At 39.8% G+C, this 24071-nt stretch overlaps 1 protein-coding gene across 5 annotated transcripts in view; it reads left to right on the top strand.

Moving 5' to 3' along the window:
* Positions 1–24071, top strand: part of strbp (spermatid perinuclear RNA binding protein) — a 96305-nt gene that overhangs the window by 42981 nt on the left and 29253 nt on the right. For all 5 annotated transcript variants that reach the window (XM_077542748.1, XM_077542750.1, XM_077542747.1 and 2 more), the window contains 4 exons: positions 10030–10209; positions 20519–20769; positions 20847–21015; positions 22534–22819. In XM_077542748.1, the coding sequence (XP_077398874.1) occupies positions 10207–10209; positions 20519–20769; positions 20847–21015; positions 22534–22819 (709 nt within the window). In that variant the 5' untranslated portion in view covers positions 10030–10206. The remainder of the gene's footprint in view (positions 1–10029; positions 10210–20518; positions 20770–20846; positions 21016–22533; positions 22820–24071) is intronic.

The raw sequence follows: 24071 nt of genomic DNA, 5'->3' as shown, positions 1-24071 counted from the left end.
TGCCTGTTATATATGTCCTGCGAATGGCTGGTGACCAGTGCAATGTGTATCCAGCCTCGCACCAAAGTCAGCTGGGAAGTGCTCCGGCTCACTCGTGCCCCTAATTGAAAATGGATGGATGTTAAAATAAGTCAAATAGAAAGGGTATCTATAGATATTTTAGTTCTACATAAATACATGTTCTGTGAAATGCTCTGAAATCAACATGGTCACGTTTGGGGGAGGGGTAACCACCGTTCTTTAAAAGTGGGTCAGCACTTCATGACTATTAGGAAATTGCTCTCAAGGTGAGGCCAATTGAGAATCTCTTGATGTTGAGGTTGAGGTTTATGGTCATCTAAAATATGTCTGAGTACAGTTGTCGTACAAATAGTTTGTGTTCCTCTTTTTGTGAGTATACAACAGCCCGGCTTGCTCATTTGAGGGTCTTTGTTTAAGAAAGAAAACACACACACACACACAAAAACAGTTCGACATGCACAGCCAGGGTTGGGGGCGTGGACAGCTTTGTGTTTTGGCAAACACAAGCTTAGCAGTGAAAAGCCTTTCAAGCAGGATTAAGCTACTAAGTGTCAATGGATCAGAGAACTAGTCCAAAGACCACTTGGATATGATATTGCAGCACTCAAGGACTGTGTTAACGAACAACTTCAAAAATATGTTTATCATTTGTACAAATCCAATAGATTGTAAGGATTCCCACGATTGCAAGTAAACACACCGCTATACATTCGCACTATAGACTATATAGGATGTGGGGCCTTGGCAGCTCGGGTAATACCATCTGTTCCTGCTGAAATCAACACAGCAGGAGCCTAGCAGTGCGCATGTGTGCAACTGTAGTAGTCTAGCTATACTTTTGTATGCTCTTTTTGTGTTTGTTAAATGTACACGTGGAGTCGTGAGTGTTTACCCTGATGGACGGATGCATGGCTTGACAGGCAGACGGACGGATGGATGGATGGATGAATGGGTGGGTGTTGCCAAGTCTCTCTGGTTATGATCCACTCTCAGCAGGAGATCTGCATGCGCACATGCACACCATCTCCGTTTCAATAATCAAGGGACAGAGTTACACTCCTCCGTCAATGTTATCTATTTCCCCCCCTAAAGCGACATCAGCAGTTTCTTTTTGCCAACTCATCAATACTCGCTGACCTCTCTTGGCCTGCAGCTGGACCCAGTCAAGAGTGAGTTACAGTGCGCGAATGCTAAAATAAATAAAACATATGCATGGTGACAGTGTTATTCCTCAAATACCCACAGTGGCCACTAAATATGCCCTTATTGATTTTCTTTGCATTTGGACCCTGTCAAGGCAGAAAAGTTTGAAAAAATGAAAATAATTTGCGCATACTCATGAAATATCCAATATGCATCAGGGGGTCATCAGTTATAAGTATAGGAGGTCCACTTCTTAATGTGTAGTCTGCAAATTCACTCACAAATATTTTGTCCTCCCAGTAACCGGCGTCAATCACAAAGCTGCTCTAAGAAACAATTTGATTGGCTGAGCTATATCACAACATGGGAGAGTAACAATAGCTGCAACTGGTAATTCTTGTGTGCGTATTTTGGCACTGTAATGACCTGAAAGTCTACCAGAAAGGCACACAGGCTAAAAAAGGATCACTGTATCCCTCCCAGTAGTTGTGCTGGTTTCATTAAAATGTTCATCAAAATAACCTAATAATAGGTAGAGGTGGCAAATCCTGGTCCAGAAAGTAAAAACCACAGTTTGGCTTTAGCCCCTTGTGCTAGCTAGCTAGCTCACCGGGTGCTCGTTTACCTGCTAGCTAGCTAGCACGAGGGGCTGAATCCAAACTGTGGCAGGGTTTTTACTTTCTGAACCTGGATTTGCCATCTCTGATCCCAATGATAAGCAAATGTACAAAACTTATATTTATGCCACTTTCCTTTTGCAACAATATGTGCTAAAGTAAAATTACATGACATTTTCAGACATTTCTACAAAGCTCACAATATAATCTGTACATTTTATTGAGATTTTACATTGAAATCAACAAATTGTGTATTGGCAAATGTGATTTTTAGCGAAAATAAATCTTGGCTCTTGTATTTTCCACCCTCGTTGACAGTCTTTGTTCATCTCTAAAATTATTTTGGGAAAAACAAATGTTTGAAGGACAGTTCTGGTTGCCCAAAAGTGGTGTTATTAAAACAAGAAATCCTATTTTAGTTGCTGAGCTTGTACATTTTCAAATTAATTAACACGGTTGTAATAATACAGCAATGCCATGTTTACATAATGCTACGCTAAATAGTCAGAATAGTAACATTATATCTCCACTCCACTATTGGCTGCACTTAGGAGGGTGGTACTGCAAAACCTTTTTACTCTTGCTCATATCCCATTCCATTGCCACACAGTACTCCTGCCCTTTCCTTACTCTAAAAGGATGTGTAGAAATGTACAGATTATGCAGGAAATGGGTCAGGTTCGCTTGAAGTCTACCTTCGGGATGAGTCTAATGGAGAGCTGCCTGTCAGGTAGTGTCGTTTCACTGCCATTTCTGTCTACCCGTCTCTCTGTCTTGCCCTCCTGTCTCACTCCAGGACAACAAAGCTGAGCAAACACATTTTCCTTTACTGGCACGTGTTTTCAGGCGCAGTAAGACAGGACCGACTGGAAACGTGATCCTGCATCAATTGAGTTTGTTGAGCACGCCACCTGCTCCCGAGAGTTTCATTATCCGTGTGTTCCAATGTGTGTTTGTCCAACTCATTACCACACACTTGCACGTGTTTATCCAGATGCAAATATCACAGTGCCAGTAAACCAGGATCCACGCAAACTGGCCACTACTAATATAAATTTACACTTTGTTTACCTACTTAAAACCTGATGAATAGACAACTTGTAATGGTCAAAAATGCAACCCGGGAGGATGGATTTACTGTTTGAACCTCAAATAGTTCTCAAAATTAGCAACACTGAAAAAAAGGGTAGTGCAATATGGAGGACTAAAACTGCCAAAATAAACAAATAAAAAATGGATATAAAAAATATAAATCAAAAATTAAATGAAAAAATAAATATAAATGAAAACAACAAAATACATATATCTATATATATATATATCAATAAATACGTAAATAAAAGTAAAAAATAAATACAAAAATCCACAACTGAGAAATCAAACAAGTTGTGGTAATAGTGGACAAGATAGTTGTCCGTTGCTGGAGCTCTTTATGCAAGCCGGCGAGACTTCCTTGTACGTCAACCTACTCACTCACCCATTGAAGAGCAGTTTGCAATGGCGGAGTCCAACCCAAGACGCGCTTAGGACCGCCCCTCATTTGAATAACATTTAGTGCTGACAGAGCGTCTGCAGTACGAAATAAATACATGTGAGAGCAGATATTACATTTTATTTATATATTTATTTTTGTATTTATTTCCTTATTTTATTTTGCATTTTTACTTTTAATTTTGTTTTTTGTACTTCTTATATCCGATTTTATTTTCACTTTTATTTCTGTATTTATTTTTTAATTTTGGCAGTTTTGGTCCTTCATAGTGCAAAAGGGGCTGTAGTTGAACAGTCGGTGGAATTTAATCTATTCTACACAATCTGAAATATGGCAATGTAAACCCTTCCATAAGGAAATCAATTCTCAAAAGCGGTTCCGCCACCACTAATTAACACTCACCGTGGCTTCCATCCTTTGCGTCCCCCTCCTCCCTGTCTCTTCAAGATCTCATCCCTTTTGATGGTTATCAGAAGAGAAAGGTGTAAATTGCTGCTCAGAGCCATATCAGCAATTCTATCTATCCCTCATCTTTAAATCACTTCCAGTCCCTCCCCTCATTCTCCACCTGATTCCTTTCATCCCTGTAGGGAAAACAGGATTTAATGACCAACTGTTGGGAGGTGGGCAAACTCCCCCTCAGAAATACATTCCAAACGAAGCAAATTGTAGCGGTGATGGTGGTGCTTGGGAAAATGGCTTTGTTTGTCCCATGTGAACATCATGTGTGCATACATGTCTTGTTGCTAGGGTTAATGACAGGGGGCTTCTGCCCCTTCTTTTGAGAAAAAACATACAAACACCCTCATGATGAGTGAGGAGGTGTGAAAAAGAAAGTGGAAGGGGAGAATTATGTACCGGTTGGACGATGATTGTGTTCAGCCCTTTATTTATATGTAATTAACACAGTTTTGATAGACGATACCGTGTATCCTCGATACTTAAATCACACTCAGTTTTCTTAAGGATGCCACACATTATACATTTTAATGTACACCTCCACTGTATGGGTAGAATTTTATTTTTTTATACGCTCTTTTGGTGTCTTTCTTGACAAATCAATAAATAATGACATAATGTTGTAAGCCTAACCTTTCTTGCTCCCGCCATCGACCTTTGTTTTTCTATGGGGCAAGCTAGGATTGAACCCGCAGTGAGCTGAAGTTCTGTGCCCGCTGCCTCTGATACAGCTCAGAACCTTATCTGAATGTTTAGGTATGTAAAATCCTTACCTACTTTTTTCTTTAAAAAAATATGATTTCTAAAAATATATAACAATAATAACACAAACACACAAAACCTGCCTTTTTTATTTCCCTACACCCATCAAGATCGACTTGGGAGGAGTCCACTGTCTACCAGTTGTGGTAACGCAGTGCTCTCAATCTTCCGTTACACAAGGAATAACGGACATTTTCATGAATTAATTTTTTTTTTTTTTAACAAATAAAACAGATAACCGGACATTGTTCTTCCCCTATTATTGCCAGTTTATTGTAGGACTGGGTATCTATTCTAATTTCCTTAATCGATTTGATTCTGAATTACAAGAGTTCCGTTCGATTTTTATTTTTTCCGATTTGATTCACTTCAATTCAATCCGATATTGATTAACTATGGAACATCAAGTCTTCTTAACTATCAAGGAGATGATAGAAACTCCACAAACATTAAATTCTAAATTAAATTTTGTGGAGGATGTAACTGGTTAAATGATTTAGTGTTATGATCACTTAACTCTTTGACTGCCAGACGTTTTCAGAAAATGGATGCTGTCAGTGCCAGCCGATTTAAGCATTTTGACTTATCTTTCAAGGTCCACAGAAAATTTTGTGTTTGGACTATGGAAACACACATACTACCAAATGAAAGATTGAACTCTCATCTTTCATCAGAAAAGATTTTCTACCTTATTCCGTTTTTCAGTAATCAACAATAGAAAATGGTTAGTTTCACCCAAATGCTCTGTTTTGAAACAAAAACGGAGAAATCAAGCTTTTTGTGAAACGATATTATTTTATGCACTCGAGTGAATTTGAGACCTTTTTTTTTTCCTTGAATGATGCCACAAACACCTAAACAGTGCAAAAACACTACCACCAACAATGAAAAAGTGTTTTTTGATAGCAAAATATGTTTATTTACATTCAACAGTGTAACAATTTGACAAAACAATTTGGCAAACTAAAATGTGTGCAACTCTGGTACTATTTACAATTATGTGGCTGTTTCAAATACAGTTTTTCTTTTTGTAACACTCCCCTGCATGCAAATGGACGCAGCAGGATTTGCACAACAGATTAGTTTCACAGCGATTGCAGACGCTACACTTTTTTGCTGGCTTTTTTTCCGGGGAATAGCAAGTATATACCGCAGTGTGTGCTTGGCCATGTTGCCATCAAGTCTACTCTCAGGATCATGATACGGTGACGTTACGGTGGTGTTACGTCTGGCTTCCTCATGTCTTTCAGTTCCTATACCGGGTGGTAAGAGATGTTCTGATCCATCTTATCCGCTCCATTCATGGTGGCATCGTAATCCATAACCAGTGTCTTCTCCGTGATCAGACTGTACCCACTCCTCCGATGAATATGCATTGGACTCGGGGCACTCTTCGTCGTCCGATTGAACGTTTGCCTGAGCAGAAGTGCTCGGTTGTGCTCCGCGTTTTCCGGCGTTAGCATCGCTAGCCGGTGAGGCTTTATGACGTGATCATAGCCGCTGCGTCAACGCTTCCAACTTCGGCGTCAACCTCGGAGTCACCATCATCATCATCGTCGTCATCAATGTGCTCTTTAGCATTGGTCGATGCTTTTCGTCTTTGAAAAAAATGCTCAAGCGTGAGCTGCTTGCAACCGGTCGCCATTATGGCTTCCTCAGCCATTGTCCCCTCAACACTCTAGCTCCGCCTCACGTCTTCTACTGACGCCTACCCAATCTTGTCCAAAGAGAGTCATCGCTGCCATCTAGGGGCCAAAAATAGTCATTATACTAACTAGATCTGCTTGATACTTTCAGCACAGCTGGCCAAGGCTTTCCTCCACCCGTTTCCAAAAAAAACCCCAAAAAACTTGAACGTCTTTTAACGTCTTTGGCGCTCCTCCGTAGGTTTTTACTAAACGTTATTTAACGTTTTTGGCAGTCAAAGAGTTAATAGTGATAAATAATAATATTTTCCTAATTCTAATTCAATAATTATAAATCTGGGCGGCACGGTGGCTGACTGGTTAGCACGTCCGCCTCCCAGTGCAGAGGACGTGAGATCGAGTCCGGGCTTCGGCCTTCCTGAGTGGAGTTTGCATGTTCTTCCCGTGCTTGCGTGGGTTTTCTCCGGGTACTCCGGTTTCCTCCCACATTCCAAAGACATGCATGGCAGGTTATTTGAGCACTCCAAATTGTCCATAGGTGTAATTGTGAGTGTGGATGGTTGTTCATGTCTGTGTTTCCTGCGATTGGCTACTGCCTGAAGCCAGCTGGGATAGGCTCCAGCGCCCCCCGCGACCCTTGTGAGAACAAACGGTTAAGAAAATGGATGGATGGATAATTATAAATATAATTTAAAAAGATTCTGAATTGTCCTAAATTACAAAAAAATGCTTTTAAATTCACGTGAGCAGTAAATGTCAAGAAAACAGAAAAATACAAAAAAACTCAGCCTTTAAAATTTTATTTTCCTATAAATGTATGGAAAAAAGAGGTCTTAAAATAGGTTCATGGTTTTATGAATAGATATGAGTCTCGAAAAGGAAAATCGATTCAATATCGATTATTCCCCAAAAAAAATTCTTCCCCAAAAACTTTCTTGTTACAAGAAATCACTTGTGAAGTTAGACTTGCATTATTCAAAAGTTAAACCTGAGTTTATGTATGAGGTGAGGTGTATTTTTGGTCAAATTTCAACAAAAGTTTTATGTGATTTAAATTTTAAAGTTCCTTTTCAACACTCACTTAAAACCTCGTTTGGGTATTCCAGCTGCTATGCCCATATCCAGGGCATCTTGGCAGGTTGTTTATGTAACCTGCACTTAAATCATGTAAATACAATGTTCATAGGCCAAGCCATGTTGGAAGAAAGGTTAAGACCCCCCCCCCCGACTTCCTCTAGTTGGCTGTGTCAGTGTAACAGGCAAATCACAAGTGCACATACTGTCGCTGCCAGGTGTGTTGAGGAGCTAATTGTCAGCGTTGCAGGCCAGTGGCTCGAAGCGTAGAGACCGATGGCTGCTGGGGAGAAAATAAGGAGCGAGGCACTCTTGTTTATGGTTCCCCTCTGCACCCTTTTTCCAATTGGCCTCCCTTTTAAACGCTTCCCTTCTCCTGTTCGTGTTCATTATCAAATGTGCCCTTCTTTCTTTCTTGTTTAGCTGCTCAATGCATCCCCACGGTTTCTTTTTCCTAATAATCATTCAGTCCCATTGGGTGTGCGTTTCTCTTGGTCTGCATCCACATAGAACGCAGGATTTTGTAGCAAAAGTAAGCTGTATTAAATTATGCACAGGAAGGCTCTAATGTCAGTTTCTATTTTAGGTTTACCCTGAACAGGATACGTTGTATAACATTGATATTTTTCTGTAGTATATTTCTCTGAAGTTCTTAACTCCTGTTTCCATGCCTGGGCTGTTTTGAGTAGAATAATGCTGTCTATTAGTGGTTGCCATAACTGGCATCCTATTCCACAATTTGTACATATGTCGGAATGCAATATAAAAATTATCGTGACAGGCCTAAAAAACACAATCAAATGCATTTCATGATACTTTTCATTAAGAAATAAGCCACTACTGTATTGTAATTTGTCTTTTGTCCTCTCATATAAAGCAGCCACTCAACCGCTGCAGTGAAGCTTTTGTTGATGAATCTATTCCATTTCAACTCATTGGGCAACCGCTTTGGCTTTCAAGCCTTGAGAACCTTCATTTTGAAGCACAGTGATATACTCGTATTGTTTCCAGTGTGATCCCACTCACGTCTCTGATGAACTGTCGGCCTATTACGGAGCGGGTGGAAACGTTTGGGCATGTGTTAGCCTCAGCTGGCCTCCGCTTTTATCGTGTTAGGTTTACTTTACTTTGACACAGCTTGCTTGATTGAATTACTTTTTAATATCATGAAATGCAGTAGAGAGCCATAAAGTCGCATATATACAATATGTTATTCTTCCCTTTGGCTACATTATGACAATTAATACAAGCGTACTGTATATTATCTAGGCGGCCATTTTGCCACTTGCTGTCGAGTAAAAATGGCATAACAGTTGATCAGGTCTCAGGTAACAGCCAATCACGGCTCGGCTTCAGAAAACAGGTGGGCTGTGATTGGTTGTTTCAACTGTCATGTAATCTTCAGTCGACAGCAAGTGGCAAAATGGCCGCCCCCCTGAGATGGATAAAGACGGTTGGATTTTGCTGCATACGAATGTCATGTTTCTACTAATGATGCCACATGTATCATATTATTGTTATGAAATGTCTAAGGTTGACTACCCCTTTAATTGTAAAAGATAACAATGTAAGGCTACGTTTACACTGCAGGTCTTAATGCTCAATTCCGATTTTTGGGTGAAATCAGATTTTTTTTTTGAGTAAGCGTTTACATTACTTATTAATTGCGACCTCAGTCTGTCTGCTGTGTGGACATAATGCGTCCCCACAGTGACCCGCATGCGCAGAAGAAGATACAACGCTGTGTTTCCGGAAGTGAATACGTATGGTCCAGCATGTCAGGGCCACGGAATTTTATAAGTCCGTTGTCGGGGCTCATATTTTTCCCCATCTCATATCTACAGAGGAGTGATGCGGGAGGAGGTAGAAATAATATTTTGTGAAAACAATGATGTCACGTCATTGCATCGCGTAATAAATAAGACGTTTTGTGTGGCTAAATTACTAATATCACTATCACACACATGTTTGAAGTGGGTTAAAATTAAAGTCAAATATAAAGTCACAACTGTTACTTGAAACAACTTTGCCGATTCACGTACGTCTCCCAAGCCGTGCGGACCTCGCGGATGCGTCCAGCATAAATCAAGTTGAATGCCCCCGCTCGCGCTGAGCGCATATGGGACTTTTGATGACGTCGAGGTCGGATATATGCAACCGTTCAGACTGCGGTTGCACTGCAAAAATTCGGATACGTATCCCATCTAGGACCACATATGAAAGTGACCCAGGTCGGATATGAAAAAATCGGAATTGAGCCGTTCAGACATAAAAAAAAGTCAGATACAGGTCGCATTTGAGCAAGAAATTCGATCTGGTTGGCACTGCAGTGTGAACGTAGCCTAATTCATCTCAAGATTTGCTTTTCATATGATCCTGTGCATTATCGTTAGATTCTTTCAGTATGTTTGAATGATGGTATGGCTCTACTGTAGTCTAAAAGGCAACAATATGATACATAGTGATATTGACACTCCTTACGAGATGTTTTTTTTGTGCCATCGTGACATTTTGCAATATGTTTATATCTCGTTATATAGTATTATTTATGTGGCGTCAAAAAGAGTAGTAATTTACGAGAGGTGTTTCAAGCTCAAGTGCGTGAGCCACTGACCGAGAACAAGTACATGTTTGTATCATATGTTCCCTGCTCACATCCCAGCCAGCTCATGAAAAGTGAATAGGCCCCTGTATGTGTATGCGTGCAATTTACGTGTTCACACGGCGCACATTCGGTCAGCTCTGTTGCCATATTTTTAATTGCACAAATGTGGTATCGTTCGAGTGAATAAATAACCAGTGTGTCATTTCTCAGGGGCAACTTCTCATCTGGCGGTGGCTACAGTGACGGAGGAGCACATGAGGAGCGGCGTGACAACAGCGTCCTGACCAGTAACCTTGCCTTTGCACCACCCCCCCCTCACGCCCAGCAAACCTCAACAGCGGGCGTTAGAAGGAAGGAAGGAAGCTAACGACCACTCCTCCTGTAGGCATGGTAATGCACACTTTGCTGCACTGTGCCATTGTTAAAGTTGAAAGGATATATCTATCGCACGAGCAAACTAAAAGTGCACGGTTGTGCAATGGAGGGAGAGAAAACAAGGGATTGATTAATGGTCTCGGCCCGTGACAGTGGGAGCTTTTCCCTAAGGGGGAGCAGAGAGGAAGATGAATTATTAAAAGGTAAAACAAGGAAAGAAGAAAAAAGATGGTGGAAGAGGGGTTTTAAGGGTACCGTCTTTAGAGGTGAGGTGGGGGATGGGTCAAGGAGAAGTGATGATTGAGAGCGATAGAGACGGAAACGGAGACGCCAACCAAGGTGCTGAGTTTGGACTTTGTTGAACAGGGCACATGCTTGAGGTCGTAAATTACCAAGGGTAATGAGACACATGCGCACGTGTGTGCGCGCGCACGCCACATGCAAACACGGCGCCGTGATTAGTCCTGAGTTATGGGGATGCGGCAAATGATACGAGTGACCTTGGCGAGGTTGTCACCGCCTCAACCGCATGATACATGAAGCATCTTTCTTAATGACTTTGTTAAGATTTCTATTTTTAATGAACACGCCGGCCTGAACCTGTGCGCACACACCATTGATGCTTTTAAGAATTCTCCACCCCCCCACTTTTTTTTTTTTAGTAGCTGTCTCGGTACCTGTCCTCTTTTCAATTACGTTCAACAAAATTGTTTTAGCATCAGTTTGAATTTGTGTCGCTCATAAGCATATAACAGTTGTGTTTCACATATAATACAGGGTTTTTCCTGTGTACAAAATTCAAAGGCGGCCACCTTATTTGCTCACCAGCTCCAGCCTAAGTGACTGATAATGAATGAATGAATGCTTTAACATGATAGTCATATTCTTATCGGAACTATTATTCTTATTATTGAAACATGGAATTATTACTTGTTGCCTGTAAAAAATGAAAGCAAGTCAATTGAATTTACAGAATAAATGCATGTCATAGTGCAGGGTCAAGATTAGGGATGTTCGATACCACTTTTTTCCCGACCATACGCAACTCTTGAGTAGTCACCGCTACTGATACCAAATACCAATACCACTAGTAAATGAAATTCAGCACCCATAAATGAATTGATGATTTTAAAGAAAGACCTATTTATCCCAATATATAATTTTCCCTTAAAATTGCATGAAGTTAATGGCAACTTTGTATTCCTATATTTTCAAATTTCTTGTCCCTGATCAGAAAATGCCCAAGACTGGTATTGGCACAGATACTGATAAAAGGTATCGGTAGTCACCCATCATAGTCAAGATGATACCACCTCTGCTTCAATTTGAGCCAGGAAAAAAACGAAAGCATGCAAGTGTAATCCTTTTATGACGGCATATTGGAGCATCTATAAATATATTAGTGCTGTCAAAGTTAAAATGTTAACTAATTAATTATTCGCCAAAAAATAGCGCATTAATCATGTATTAACAAAGATTAATCACAGTAGTAATTTTGACCGCAAATGAGCCTTTAGCTGACAGCAGATGGTTACGTTAAAGGTAGCCCAGGTTGGGTTTGAGCAATAAACATAACTACCTCCATTAGAGTATTTAATGTTTGCGTATGAAATTCAGAATATTTGCTCATGTTTGGTACATTTTTTTCCATTTTGAATTATGCAAGTAATTAACTGATTAGAAAACGAGGAGGATGAGCGTTTAGTGGTGCCTTTGTCTGAATTTAGGCACAAATCGTTTCATTCTCGCCACACAAAAACATAAATCTTTGACTTTAAGCTTCGAAGATAAAAGCATTCCTAAAATAGCCGAGCCTGGAGATTTTGCAGAGGGTGAAATGGAATCGATCTGTTGTTTTTAATTTCTCAATTTAGCCCAGGTGTTCTATTTTTATCTCAAATGCAGTAGGACTTCAACTGCCCGTTGTCAATTAATGCTTACTTATTTTTCATGCACGAGTGCAGGTGTGTGACAACGCACGTGTGGTAATTGGAAAGACGATGAAAAAGAAAGCACGGTAAAAGCGGCCAGCATGGAGTGCAGCAGATCGGCCTGCCAGAGTGCACGGAATGAATTTTTAATGCGATCTCCCTTCAGCTGCTGAATGCTACAAAGCAGCTACGGAATTGTTGTTATTTTTTTTTTTTTTATCCCATTTTGATGAGGGAGGGGTTTTGAAGTTTTTGCTTTCTATTTTAATGTAATGCCTCTTATGCTGAAATCCTGGTTTTATAGGGCCTGTCAACCCCATCACAACAAGCCTTTTGTTTTTCACCGCAAACGACAACAAATATTAAAATTCATGGTGTCCATCTCCTTGCATCTGCCTTTGTCATCCGCTCAGCTCTGGTCAGTCGCGTTAATTTGCTTTTTCTTTTGGGAAGCGTTTCTCACTCGTCAGCTTTCCTCCTTCCGCTTTTCTGCCCCTGCTTTTATTGTTTGTTCACCGCAGCCTCTTATATGAGCACTCCAGGCACATGACTTATTAAAGGTAAGTGCAGACAAGAGATCTTTCCTACCGATAAACACAAGTGGTCTTAATAGAGGGGATGATGAGACATTTGCTTAACATATCCCCTACAAACAAAACAACAGAAATTAAAATCAATTGACTGTTGATCACTGACAATTTTATTGATGATGTGGACCTGTTTTAATGAAATTGGGTTGAAAATGCATGTAATGTGTTTATGTAACACAAGGAAGTGAGCCTCAGGGTAAAGTGAAATGGAGGGTGATTGTGAAGTGTCAGTGGTCTAATAGCACTATGTTAGAAAAACATGTCGACGTGTTGTCGGTATTAAAAAAAAAAGCACAGTGTGCCACATGTGTTGGTGTTTGGCAGACAGCTGGAAGCTGTATATGCAAACATGTGGTAACCGTGGGACACCACTTTTTCCACCGAGCCTCTTACAATGTTATCCATTCTTTACTGTAATGCAGACTGATATAATTACAGGATATAGCTCCCTTTGATCTTAGGCATTGCTTTTACAAGCGCAAATAAGCAGGGCTGTTTACTCGAAATCAGTTGGTAATGAAAGACCGATCTAAAAACGGTCGTTTGGTCAATAGGTTACACGTTTTGGAAAGTTTTGGAAACGAGATGTAGACGTTTTAACAAACAATCTCGACTGATAACCTTGCACCTTGCTTTAGTGATGTTAATCATTGGTTCCCACCAGGGGAATGCATTGAATTATAGAGTGTTGGCCACCATTTTTCTGGCACACAATACAGGTCACAGTTTTATGTGGATCACGGTTCTCGCATTTGTCTGAGATCGGAAAATGGTCCTTTAATTTTAATGAAGTTATCATGAATCAATTTATTGTAATTCATTGAGGATTCAGCCTCATTTCGTTATAAATAATTCATATTGATTATTTTTGCCTAAAGCGGGTTACGCACGTACCGTTTCGTAGCATCTTTCTAAAATCTGTGCGACCCTTCTGATAAGCAAAAATCAGCACGTGCGCACTACTCTTACTTGGAAAATGGGTTAATTGCCTCAAAACAGAAACAGAAACAAATATACTTTTTCTTCCTAATGAAAGAAGAGACGGTAATCTTTCTTTTGGTAGGTTCTGTGTTTTTATAGCAATAGAGCGCAATATTCTGTGGGCCTTGCAAAATCAGTCAAAATCCAGTAAAATAGCCAGGAGCGAAGGGGGTTGCTTCAGTGGAAATGACTGCGAGTGAATGAGTTAAATAGAAGGACTTTGACAATTAGTCCACTTCATGTCAAGTCTCAACGACTTTTTGATTGTCTAAGCAGAGTCATGGAATGACTCTTGTTAAATAAAATTGCTTGATTGGAACTAACTGTTGTATATGTAAAAATTGCACAGGTTAAACATTTAGGATTCTTCGACCTGGTTGTCGTCAAAGCACGTTAAGTACGAACGGCAATTGCTGAGGATGATCTCTTGGAGACAATTGAGATCAGGTGTTTGCTGACTTGGATGGCAAGGGGGAGAAACGGCTCCAATTTGGCCCAGTTGTCGGTATGCGTGTAATAACAAGCTCTTCAAAGTAGGCGAGCATATTGCGTGACCGGGCTTCCATTTGTGTGCTAATCAAGGTGGGTTCAAGGACGGGCACATCAGCACCTCCAAGATTGAGTGTGTATCCTTGTGTGTATGAGCTTTACTGATGCCATACGAGACCTTTTTACTAGCTGAGGATGCGAAGAGGTCATGAGAGCGCTCGCGAGTGCTTCATCACACAGGACTTGATTAAATTGCTTGTTTTTAATGTTACCTTGACATCCAACCTTTCCACCAAAACCCCCCACGCAGCTCCTTCTCACGGTGCCGCCTCCCGAGTTGTCCGGGCTCGCGCTGTCTTTAAGGGTGGGCGATTCCTGTCTCCGATCTCTCATAACTACTCTAATTTACATGGCGATAGGAGCAGCTGAGCCTCACCTCCCCCACGGTCAAGCAGACACACACACAGACACGAGCTCACAAAGTGCTTTATTGCCACAGAAACCCCCATTAGAGCGGGATCATTAAATTTGTGGCTGTTGGTTTGTTAAACACTTCTGAAGCGATGCGCACGCTCACAAGCATAAACGGCTCACGCGATTGTGCACGCACATGAAGGATGACCTACTGTAAAAATAAGTACATAAAATAATAAATAAATAATGCTTGGCATAAAAGCATGATAGAAATGCTTGTGTTGAACCCAATGCAAGAAAATGTTGCTTATGCAATCGGTAAAGGTATTGATTTTTTTCTTCTTCTTGCGTCCTCCTGCTTTTGTCAGCATGCACTTAAGGAGGGGATGGCTAAATCATTTTTGACAACAATAAGATATTGAAAACAGTATTTCAAGGCCCACAAAGGTAGTGATTGCCTGAAAATGACCCTCCAAGTGTCTTAGTGATTCATGCGGATATTGCACACATTTCTTATACAGTTAAAATTGGATTTAAAAACAAATTCCCCTTTGGGATTAATTATAATTGGAATAATTCAGTGCAACAACAATGCTCTCTTAAAGCCTTCATTAACTATACAAGCATTGTTTACGCAACATATTACATTATTAATATTATTATTGTTTTATTATTGTCACTGCCATAAATTTATTTGAACTACTTCTATTAGTTAAACACTTTTTTTCTACTTTTGTTAGCAAGAGTAAGAAAACCTAGATTTTTTTTATTGTACATTTCGAACAGATATAAAATTTGTGATTAATCGTGAGTCAACTAGGGAAGTCATGTAATTAATTACAATTACAATTTTTAATCACTCGATGCCCCTAATCTTTTTAATAATCTTTTATTCTTTAAAAAAAAAGAAAAGAAAAGATGATTAAAAATTAGGGGCGTAATTAATCGCATGACTTCACTGGTTAACTCACGATTAATCACAAATTTTATATCTGTTCGAAATGTACAATATTTTTTCTCTAGGTTTTCATACTCTTAACAAAAGCCGTCAATGGCAGTGAATGAGTTAATAAAACACTACCACACGTTAAAGCTGCAATATGGAACTTTTTCCCCCAAAATAACTTTACAATAAGCTTTTATTTGACCATTTATGACTGAAATGCTTTCTAATTAGTAGATTAACACCTAAACTGTTAACAATGGGTACTCCTGCAAGCCTCTGGCCAATAGTTTTCAGACTGGATTCGGGTTAGAGTTTCCCGGGCCCTGTCTGCGGATGCGACGTAATGTGCGCGGTGTGTATGTGCAGTTTAATTTTTCGTCAGCAGGTGGCAGTAGCGATTCGAAATGGAATATTCTACGTTCAGTAGCTTTAACTTGACTTTAAGGGGAAGTAAGAAAAAAATTATCTTGACAATAATATTTTCTATGCAGCTCCACTAGTCTAAATATAATATATTGGTTAATATTGCGTTAATAATCCAGCAGTTTTTATCATTATCAGAAGGCGTCCATTTTGTCACTTGCAGTCGTGTGAAAATGACATCACAGTTGCTCAGGTAACAACCAACCACAGCTCAGCTTCAGACTACAGGTGAACTGTCATTGGTCGTTGCGGTCAACTGCAAGTGACAAAATGGCCGCCCCCCCGAGATGAAAAAAAAATGGCTAGATTTTGCCGCATAACTCATATTCCACAAATTTAATATTAATCTGAATGTAATGTTTACACTATGTGATATATAACATGTTATTGCCAAGAAATGTTTATGCTTGACAAATAATCGCAATTAACTCTTTCACTGCCATTGACGTTTATAGACGTCAAGTAAAAACCTACGGAGCACTGCCAATGACGTCTAAAGACGTCATCCAATTTATTTTTTTATTTTTTTGAAACGGGTGCGGGCAAGGCTTCCGGAGCTGTGGTGAAGGTTTCCAGCCGGTCTGTTGTGCCTAATGACTATTTTTGGCCCCTAGAGGGCAGCGATGACTCTCTTTTGACAAGATCGGGTGGGCGTCAGTAGAGGTGGAGCTAGAGCGTCGAGCAGGAGATGAGAATGGAAGACAAAGGAAAAATGGCGGCCGGTCGCAAGGAGCTCACGCCCGAGCCGTTTTTTTCAAAGACCAAAAGCATCGCTGAAAGAGCACATTGTTGACGACGATGATCATCATCGATGATGAAGATGAGGGTGGTGACTCCGTGGTTGGGAAGCATTGACGCGGCAGTAGAAGACGTTAGATGGAGCTAGATGGAGGAGGGAACGGGCAATGGCGAGCGTTTGCAAGCAGCTCTACACTTACAAGACGAAAGGCATCGACCAACGCTAAAATAGTACATTGATGACGACGACGATGATCATCATCGATGATGATGAAGGTGAATCCGAGCTTGACGGCGAAATTGGAACCGCTGACGCGGCGGCTATGACGGTGTCGTAACGCGGAGCACAGCCGAGCACGCACAGGCGGACGTTCGATCGGACGACGGAGAGTGCCCCGAGTCCAATGCATATTCATCGGAGGAGTGTGTACAGTCTGCTACTTGCTTTTTATTCCCCGGAAAAAAAGGCCTTCAAGAAAGTGTAACGTTTGCACGCAAAACGGACCAATGCGAAAGTGAAAGTAAACTGTGTGCCAGTCCTGGCGTCTCCTTGCACGCAGGAGAGCGTTGAAAAAGAAAAACTGTATTTGAAACATCCACATAATTGTAAGTAGTACCACAGTTGCACACATTTGTAAATAGTTTGCGAAATTGTTTTGTCAAATTGTTACACTGTTGGATGGAAATAAACGTATTTTGCAATCAAAAAACACTTTTTCATTGTTGGTGATAGTGTTTTACAGAAGTAAAGCACTATTTAGGTGTTTGTGGCATCATTCATGGACAAAAAGAAGTGTACAATTCACTAGAGTGCATGAAATAACATCGTTTCACAAAAAGCTCTTTTTCTCCGTTTTTTGTTTCAAAACAGAGAATTTCGGTGAAAGTAACCATTTTCTATTGTTGATTACTGAAGAACGGAATAAGGTAGAAACAAACTCCAAAAAGTCCTCAAAGTCCAATCTTTCATTTGGTAGTATGTGTGTTTCCATAGTCCAAACACAACATTTTCTGTGGACCTTGAAAGATCACTCAAAATGCTTAAAACGTCTGGCAGTGAAAGAGTTAAACACACACAGAACACTCCTTCGTGACAAGCAAATGGCAGCAAGCCAATCAGAAACAATAATGGAGCCGTTTATATATTCACTTTTGCACTTTCTTGATTGACAGCACACACATACACAGACACAAATGTTCACAAAAATCTGGTCAATATTGGCTCCAGCTGAAAGTTGCATCAAGTGGAATTCATCAAGGGAATAGAAACAAAAACAGTAATTGGAAAACTACCAAAATAAAGCAAAACATTAACAAAAAGCAAAACACATCTGCAAGATCTTCAATACTAGATGAAATTAGGTCGAAAAATGTGGTGAAATTCCAAATTTGACGATCCTTATTTTAGTCTAGGTTGTACTGTAATCTCAAATTAGACTCCTTGTCTTTCCTACTTTGACAAAGATTTGTAGAAACTCAATTGAGGAATCCATGAATTATACTTTGCCAAATGATTGTGTCACACTCTCCATTCGCATCCAAATAGGCAGGGTGGCTTCGCTTATTGTGCAGTGCTCATCCTCTATTCCGTTAATGGCTTTATCTAGCGCACTCTAGTGAAAGCGAGTGTGTGTGTAATGTGTGTGCGTTTATACAAGTGCAGAGAATAAAGGGAAGCGTGTGTCTGGGAGATAAGCAGGACTGTTTTGGAGCTTGTTGAGAGCAGCCCCTTCTGTGTCGAACTGGGCCACGCACCTCAGGCTCCTCCCCAGCATAGTGCGATAACCTTAATGATTAAAAATGAACTTTCCTTCACCAGAGTGTGAGGTGGCTGATATGATATTAAAAAAAATCGTGGGTGTCTGTGAACATCACAAAAAGTAAGGTTACTAAGTGAAAGGCAAATATTGTTTATAAAGTTGTTTACAGTTATTAAATATAACCTTATATAAAATAATGGTGTGCTATTATGCTGGGGGTGGGGGGGGGGGTATCAATTACTCGAGTGTAGCATTTGCATCTTGTATATCACAGCATATGTCGAGATAATAGATTATAATGCAGCGTAATTATGATTACAGGGTCATACATCAGCCTCTCCCCACACAGCAAATTAACTTCCCCGCTGTGTCGGTTTTACTCTGAAATTAGATTAGTTATCACTTAATCGCCACATCCGAGTGCCTGCTTTAATGCCGCTGCACATGACAGGCTGAAGACGGCTGATGGTGTTGTCATGACATACCGCATAAACCTCGGAAGTTGTCAAATTGCTATTGATTGCAGTGCAGGTCATAAATCACGAAATAATCATTTATATGAAGCCTTTTCTACTGTCACACATGTTCTTGTCTGTCTTCCGAGCACACGTCTGTCGCTCGGTCGATTTTAGTCCTTTTGGGAAAAAAAATCATAATCGGTCAGAGTTTTGCTGATTAAATGCATATATAATTTTACTTTGTCATGAAACAGTAAACACTGTTCAGTAAGTGTGGGCAGGAAGTAAATATTATTTTGCCTGCAATTCAGATTTTTATTGTTGTAGGTGTTAAGGGCCCAACAATTCATCATTTTATTCATTTATGTTGTAAAATAATTGGCTGGTTAATCGGTTGACTAATTGACTGATTTTGCCCAAAATAAAAATCCATATCGGTTGGGCCCTAATTATTATTATTATTTTTTTTTTTGTTTGCTGGTACTGTCCACTTGGCTGCTGCAACAAGTTGTCGTATTTCACATTTCTAGGACTAATGGTGGTTTATAGCAGGGGTCTGCAACCTGCCGCTCTGGAGCCACATGTGGCTCTTTAGTCCCTCTCCTGTGGCTCCCTTTGGATCTCTAAAAAAATAAAAATAAATTGTAGAAATTATTTTTGTTTAACATATTCTTTAAACAAATTGATTTAGATAAAAATAATAATAATTAAATAGTCAAAAATGACAGTCCACATTTTCACAAAGAGAGATGAAAGTTAAATAAAAATGTTTTAAAAATGACTTTAAAAAATACTATTAAAATGTCAATAAAAGAAAGGAAAAGCAGAAAATTACTATAAATGTCAATCAAATTGCCAAAAATGTCAGAGAATTGAATTAAAAAAGCAGAAATTAAAATGTTCATGAAGTAACCCAAAAATTTCCAAATACAAAATGAGAAATCCCGAAAATTACTATAATATATCCAGAAAATTGGCAAAAATGTCAGAAAATTGATAGCAAAAAGGCTGAAAAATAGCTAATAGCCATAAATATCCAGAAAGAGAGGCAGGAAATTACCATAAGGCAGAAAATTACCATAAAATGTCGTGGGAATTAAAAAAAAACTTTTTTAAGCAGACAAGAAAACTTGTGAAAAAGAGAAGCAGGAAAAGATCATATGTCCATAAACTGCCAAACATGTCAGAAATTTGACAGAAACAAGAAGTCTTAAAATGTATGATTTTTTTTTTAATTATTATCCAAAAACAGAAGACAAAAGATAGAAGAAAATGAATGTCTACGTATTGGATGCTACCCTCATATTTTTCTCTTGTGGTGCAGCTCTAATTAGCTCTTGATCCCTCAGTACATTGGACTATCTAATTATTTCCTTCATCACAATCTTCAAATGTTTTGTGGCTCCAGACAGTTAAAAAAAAATTTTTTTTTTTTTATTTGACCTAAAATGGCTCTTTTGACAGTTAAGGTTGCTGAGCCCTGGTTTATAGTATTCTATAGACGGAAATGAACTACAAAGCTTTAATCTGCCACCGACTACTCTACTTTTTAGGTTGCATTTCTTTAACGGCTGTCAACATATTTCCCTTTCAGAGGTCCTTCCGTTCCTTCAGCAATGACGACCGCCACGTCATGGCGAAGCACTCCACCATCTACCCGTCTTCTCACGACTTGGAGGCGGTTCAGACGCTGGTATCCAACGTGGAGTGCGCCCTCAAACACGTCTCAGACTGGCTGGATCAGGCGAGCACGGAGGCACTCGGCCAACTCGACAGCCAAGCGCCAGACAGCACGGAGGACGAGGAGCCTGCCGAAAAAGCCGAGGGGTCCGGTGACGGCTACAGGTAGGCCTGACGTCGCCTGCTGAGTGACTGATTTCAGAAAGCAGTGCTAATCATATCACAATCTAACTTTCGTCAAGGGAGTCCAGCAGTGGTAGAGTGCTGTGCGGAGTGATGAGAATCGGGTTGGTTGCGAAAGGCCTCCTCATAAAAGGTGACATGGACCTGGAGCTGGTGTTGATGTGCAGCGACAAACCTACACAGACACTGTTGGACTCAGTCTGCCACAACTTACCTGGTCAAATAGAGGTGAGATCTAAGTGTCATTATATCACATCCAGGTTATTATAGTTTTGGAATTTTCATTTGTTAGTTTTTATTTCGTTTTGGGTTTTGTTTTTTAAATTTAGTTTTAATTAGTACTCAGGGTGGTTCTGTTAGTTTTTTATTAGTTTTAGTTATTTAAAAAATGCTTAACTTAAGTTTAGTTTTAATTAGTTTCAGTATTAGGTTTGTTTTGTGCATTACTTGTGTGCAATAAACAACATGGCAAAATGAAAAAAAGTAACACATTTCTTACCTAGCATTGCATTTCGGCTGAGTTAAATGAAAAAGCAGGCGGGCCGAGCCATTGGAGCCAAAAGTCAAGCATGCAAAATTGTCGCCTAAGAGCAACGTCATCCGAAGGTGCTTTTCTATTGGCTGGATTTCTAGATGACGTCACTTATGTTTGACTCACTTTCAAACGTCTTTATTCTGGTTAAAATATCAAAACAAATATACTTAAAATCATCCCCAAAGGCTCATGTACTAAATTAATTAATTAAATTATTAAGACTAAAATGAAATACATTTTTGGTATAATAATAGTTAGTTGTGTAAACATAAAATGTAGTTTCAGTTAGTTTTAATTTTTTTCCGTTTTCTTTTGTTTTGTTAATGAAATTATTTTCAGATTTTTTTCTTTCTTTTCTGACTGGCTGTTGTTCACACACAGACATGAACTAATGAGTTCATTTGCATTCTGTTGCTAACCAAAACAGCGGCACATTAACTGTCTGTCAACCAACATTCTGAAAGGTCATATTGTAGCATTTTAAAATCCTCTTAAAACTGCCAGTTATGATACGAGCTAATAGCAATGATAAAAATGATGCATTATAATAATTATCTGAAATAAACAACCTTTAATGTCATCATAAAAGAATAATTGAGTTATAATAAATGTTTGACTAGCATAAAATATGCCAGCACATCCAACAATTTCTCAAAGAATGAATAACAATCCCTTCAAATGGATGTCATCACACAGCAATTATCCAATAAATCGATTTTATCCCTCACTCATTTATTGCAGTTATGAGGTGAGCGGGAACGATGGGAAGCGTCTATGTGTAAGATCGTGCAGTACGTGTGCTCATGTATGTCCGGAGGCGGTGTCATCTCCTGTCTCGCCTCTGCCATTTTGACTTTCTGATTTTCTCATTTGAGCCAAATTTGGATGTGCTGCTTCTGGCTGATACTCTCACTTAAACCGTGTCACAGGCATACACACGCACCAGCTTGCTTTTGAAACTGGGAGGACATTTTATTGACTTGGTACTAAACCAGTAAAAAACGATTGAAGTTCAATAATTCCAAAATTTTAGCTCAAGGACAAAGAACAGAAAAGAAAAAAAATTCGAGACCTGTTTACACTATTTCTGCTTGTCATTCTGTTGCACAGAGACTGAGATTATTTTCACTGTACTGCTTTTTTTCCAATCCGTCATGTTTAGTGACCTTGATCTCTGACCGTCCACTTTATTTCTGCCTGACACATGACAGAAGCTGACAGAGGAGAAATACGAGGTCACGAGCTCCCTGCCCGAGGCGGCCATCGTGGTACGGGCTACAACGGAGCCCAAACTCACACTGAAGATCACACTCACCTCGCCGGCCATGAGAGATGATGATGATGATGAGGAGGAGGAGGAGGAAGAGGAAGAGGAGGAGGGGGAAGGGGAAGGGGAAGAAGGGGAGGAGCACGAGGAGTTACCTGGGGAGGGATCTGAGGAGGTGGTGGCAGAACAGGAGGATGAAGTGGAGGAGCAGGAGAAGACGAATGGCTACGGTAGGAGAACAGATCCCCTCAATATTAATCAGATGAACATTCTACTTAATAATCCCTGAGCAATAAATCCTATCATTCCCTCTGAGGAACCCCATTGGATTAACAAACTATTAAAAATTACCTAAAACTATCACACTCTCATATACTGCCATTACGTAATCATATTACAATTTATTTTAAACTGTATTCCATTACAGTTACAGGAAAAAAACATGTTATCAGATTACAGGTACATTTATTAAAAATGGGGATTACTTCGATGGATTACAATTTCTACGATGAGAGAGAGTGCGGGAGAGAGTGAGAGAGAGCGAGAGTGCGAGAGAGAGAGAGTTGTCTTCATGAGCATCACTCAATATTGGAGTAATCCAAAAGTAATCCAGTTACATTACTTTAATATTATGGTACATTTTTTAGCAGGTAACTTGTAACTGTAACAGATTACATTTTAAAAGTAACCCTTCCAACCCTGACCATATGTGACAATTGCGATCCAGAGTGGAAGCGGGATTGTCCCTCGCCATCCCTTTGCCCCTCTAATTCATGGGAAGGGGGTTCGAATCACTTGTAGGAGGTGGGCAAAGGAGGCGAGTGAAGCAAGGCCAGCAAAGCGGCGGAATCAATAACCGAGCAGTAGCGAGCTAGCCATCCATCATGTGGCTCCTGTCCAACGAGACACTGAGGTCTCCGGGAGAGATGAGAGATGACACAAAAGTTGGCCACACGTGCCACAGCGGGATCAAGAAGAGCACTCGCTTATTTGCTCATAAGCATGTGCATACGTGGACGCCTTTAAATGACATGCGTGACATTACTCATAGTTCGTGCACCAAAGGTTATTCCGTGCATTTGAAAGTCTTATTTACAAACAAGCCTCGCAGGATGAAACAAGCTCTTAAGCACTTTGGAATGATGTTGTTTTTATTGTGTCGCGTTCACAGTCCAGTTGTCGCTTTTTTCATATGATCAAATGGACAAATCGGGCCTTATGATTCAAGTCAAATGGTAAACGTTTTGATGTGAAATGCAGCTTCATAATATTACATTTGTTTCCAGTTGTCAGTCCTTGTCATTATAGACTACAGCATGCAGTTATTTATCTTAAATATATTTGAACATGCTCTAATGCCAATATACAGAATTGGTTATACTGTATATACATTGAAACCTCTGAAGCCAAGCTCCATGCCTTTTATTCTGTTTTCCTAAGTAAGTCGAAAGTAATACAAATCACCAATTACTGCTCAGCTTC

This window comes from Vanacampus margaritifer, chromosome 14 (assembly GCF_051991255.1).
Source record: "Vanacampus margaritifer isolate UIUO_Vmar chromosome 14, RoL_Vmar_1.0, whole genome shotgun sequence".
Classification (NCBI taxonomy): domain Eukaryota; kingdom Metazoa; phylum Chordata; class Actinopteri; order Syngnathiformes; family Syngnathidae; genus Vanacampus; species Vanacampus margaritifer.
This window is presented reverse-complemented; position numbering and strand designations above follow the sequence as displayed.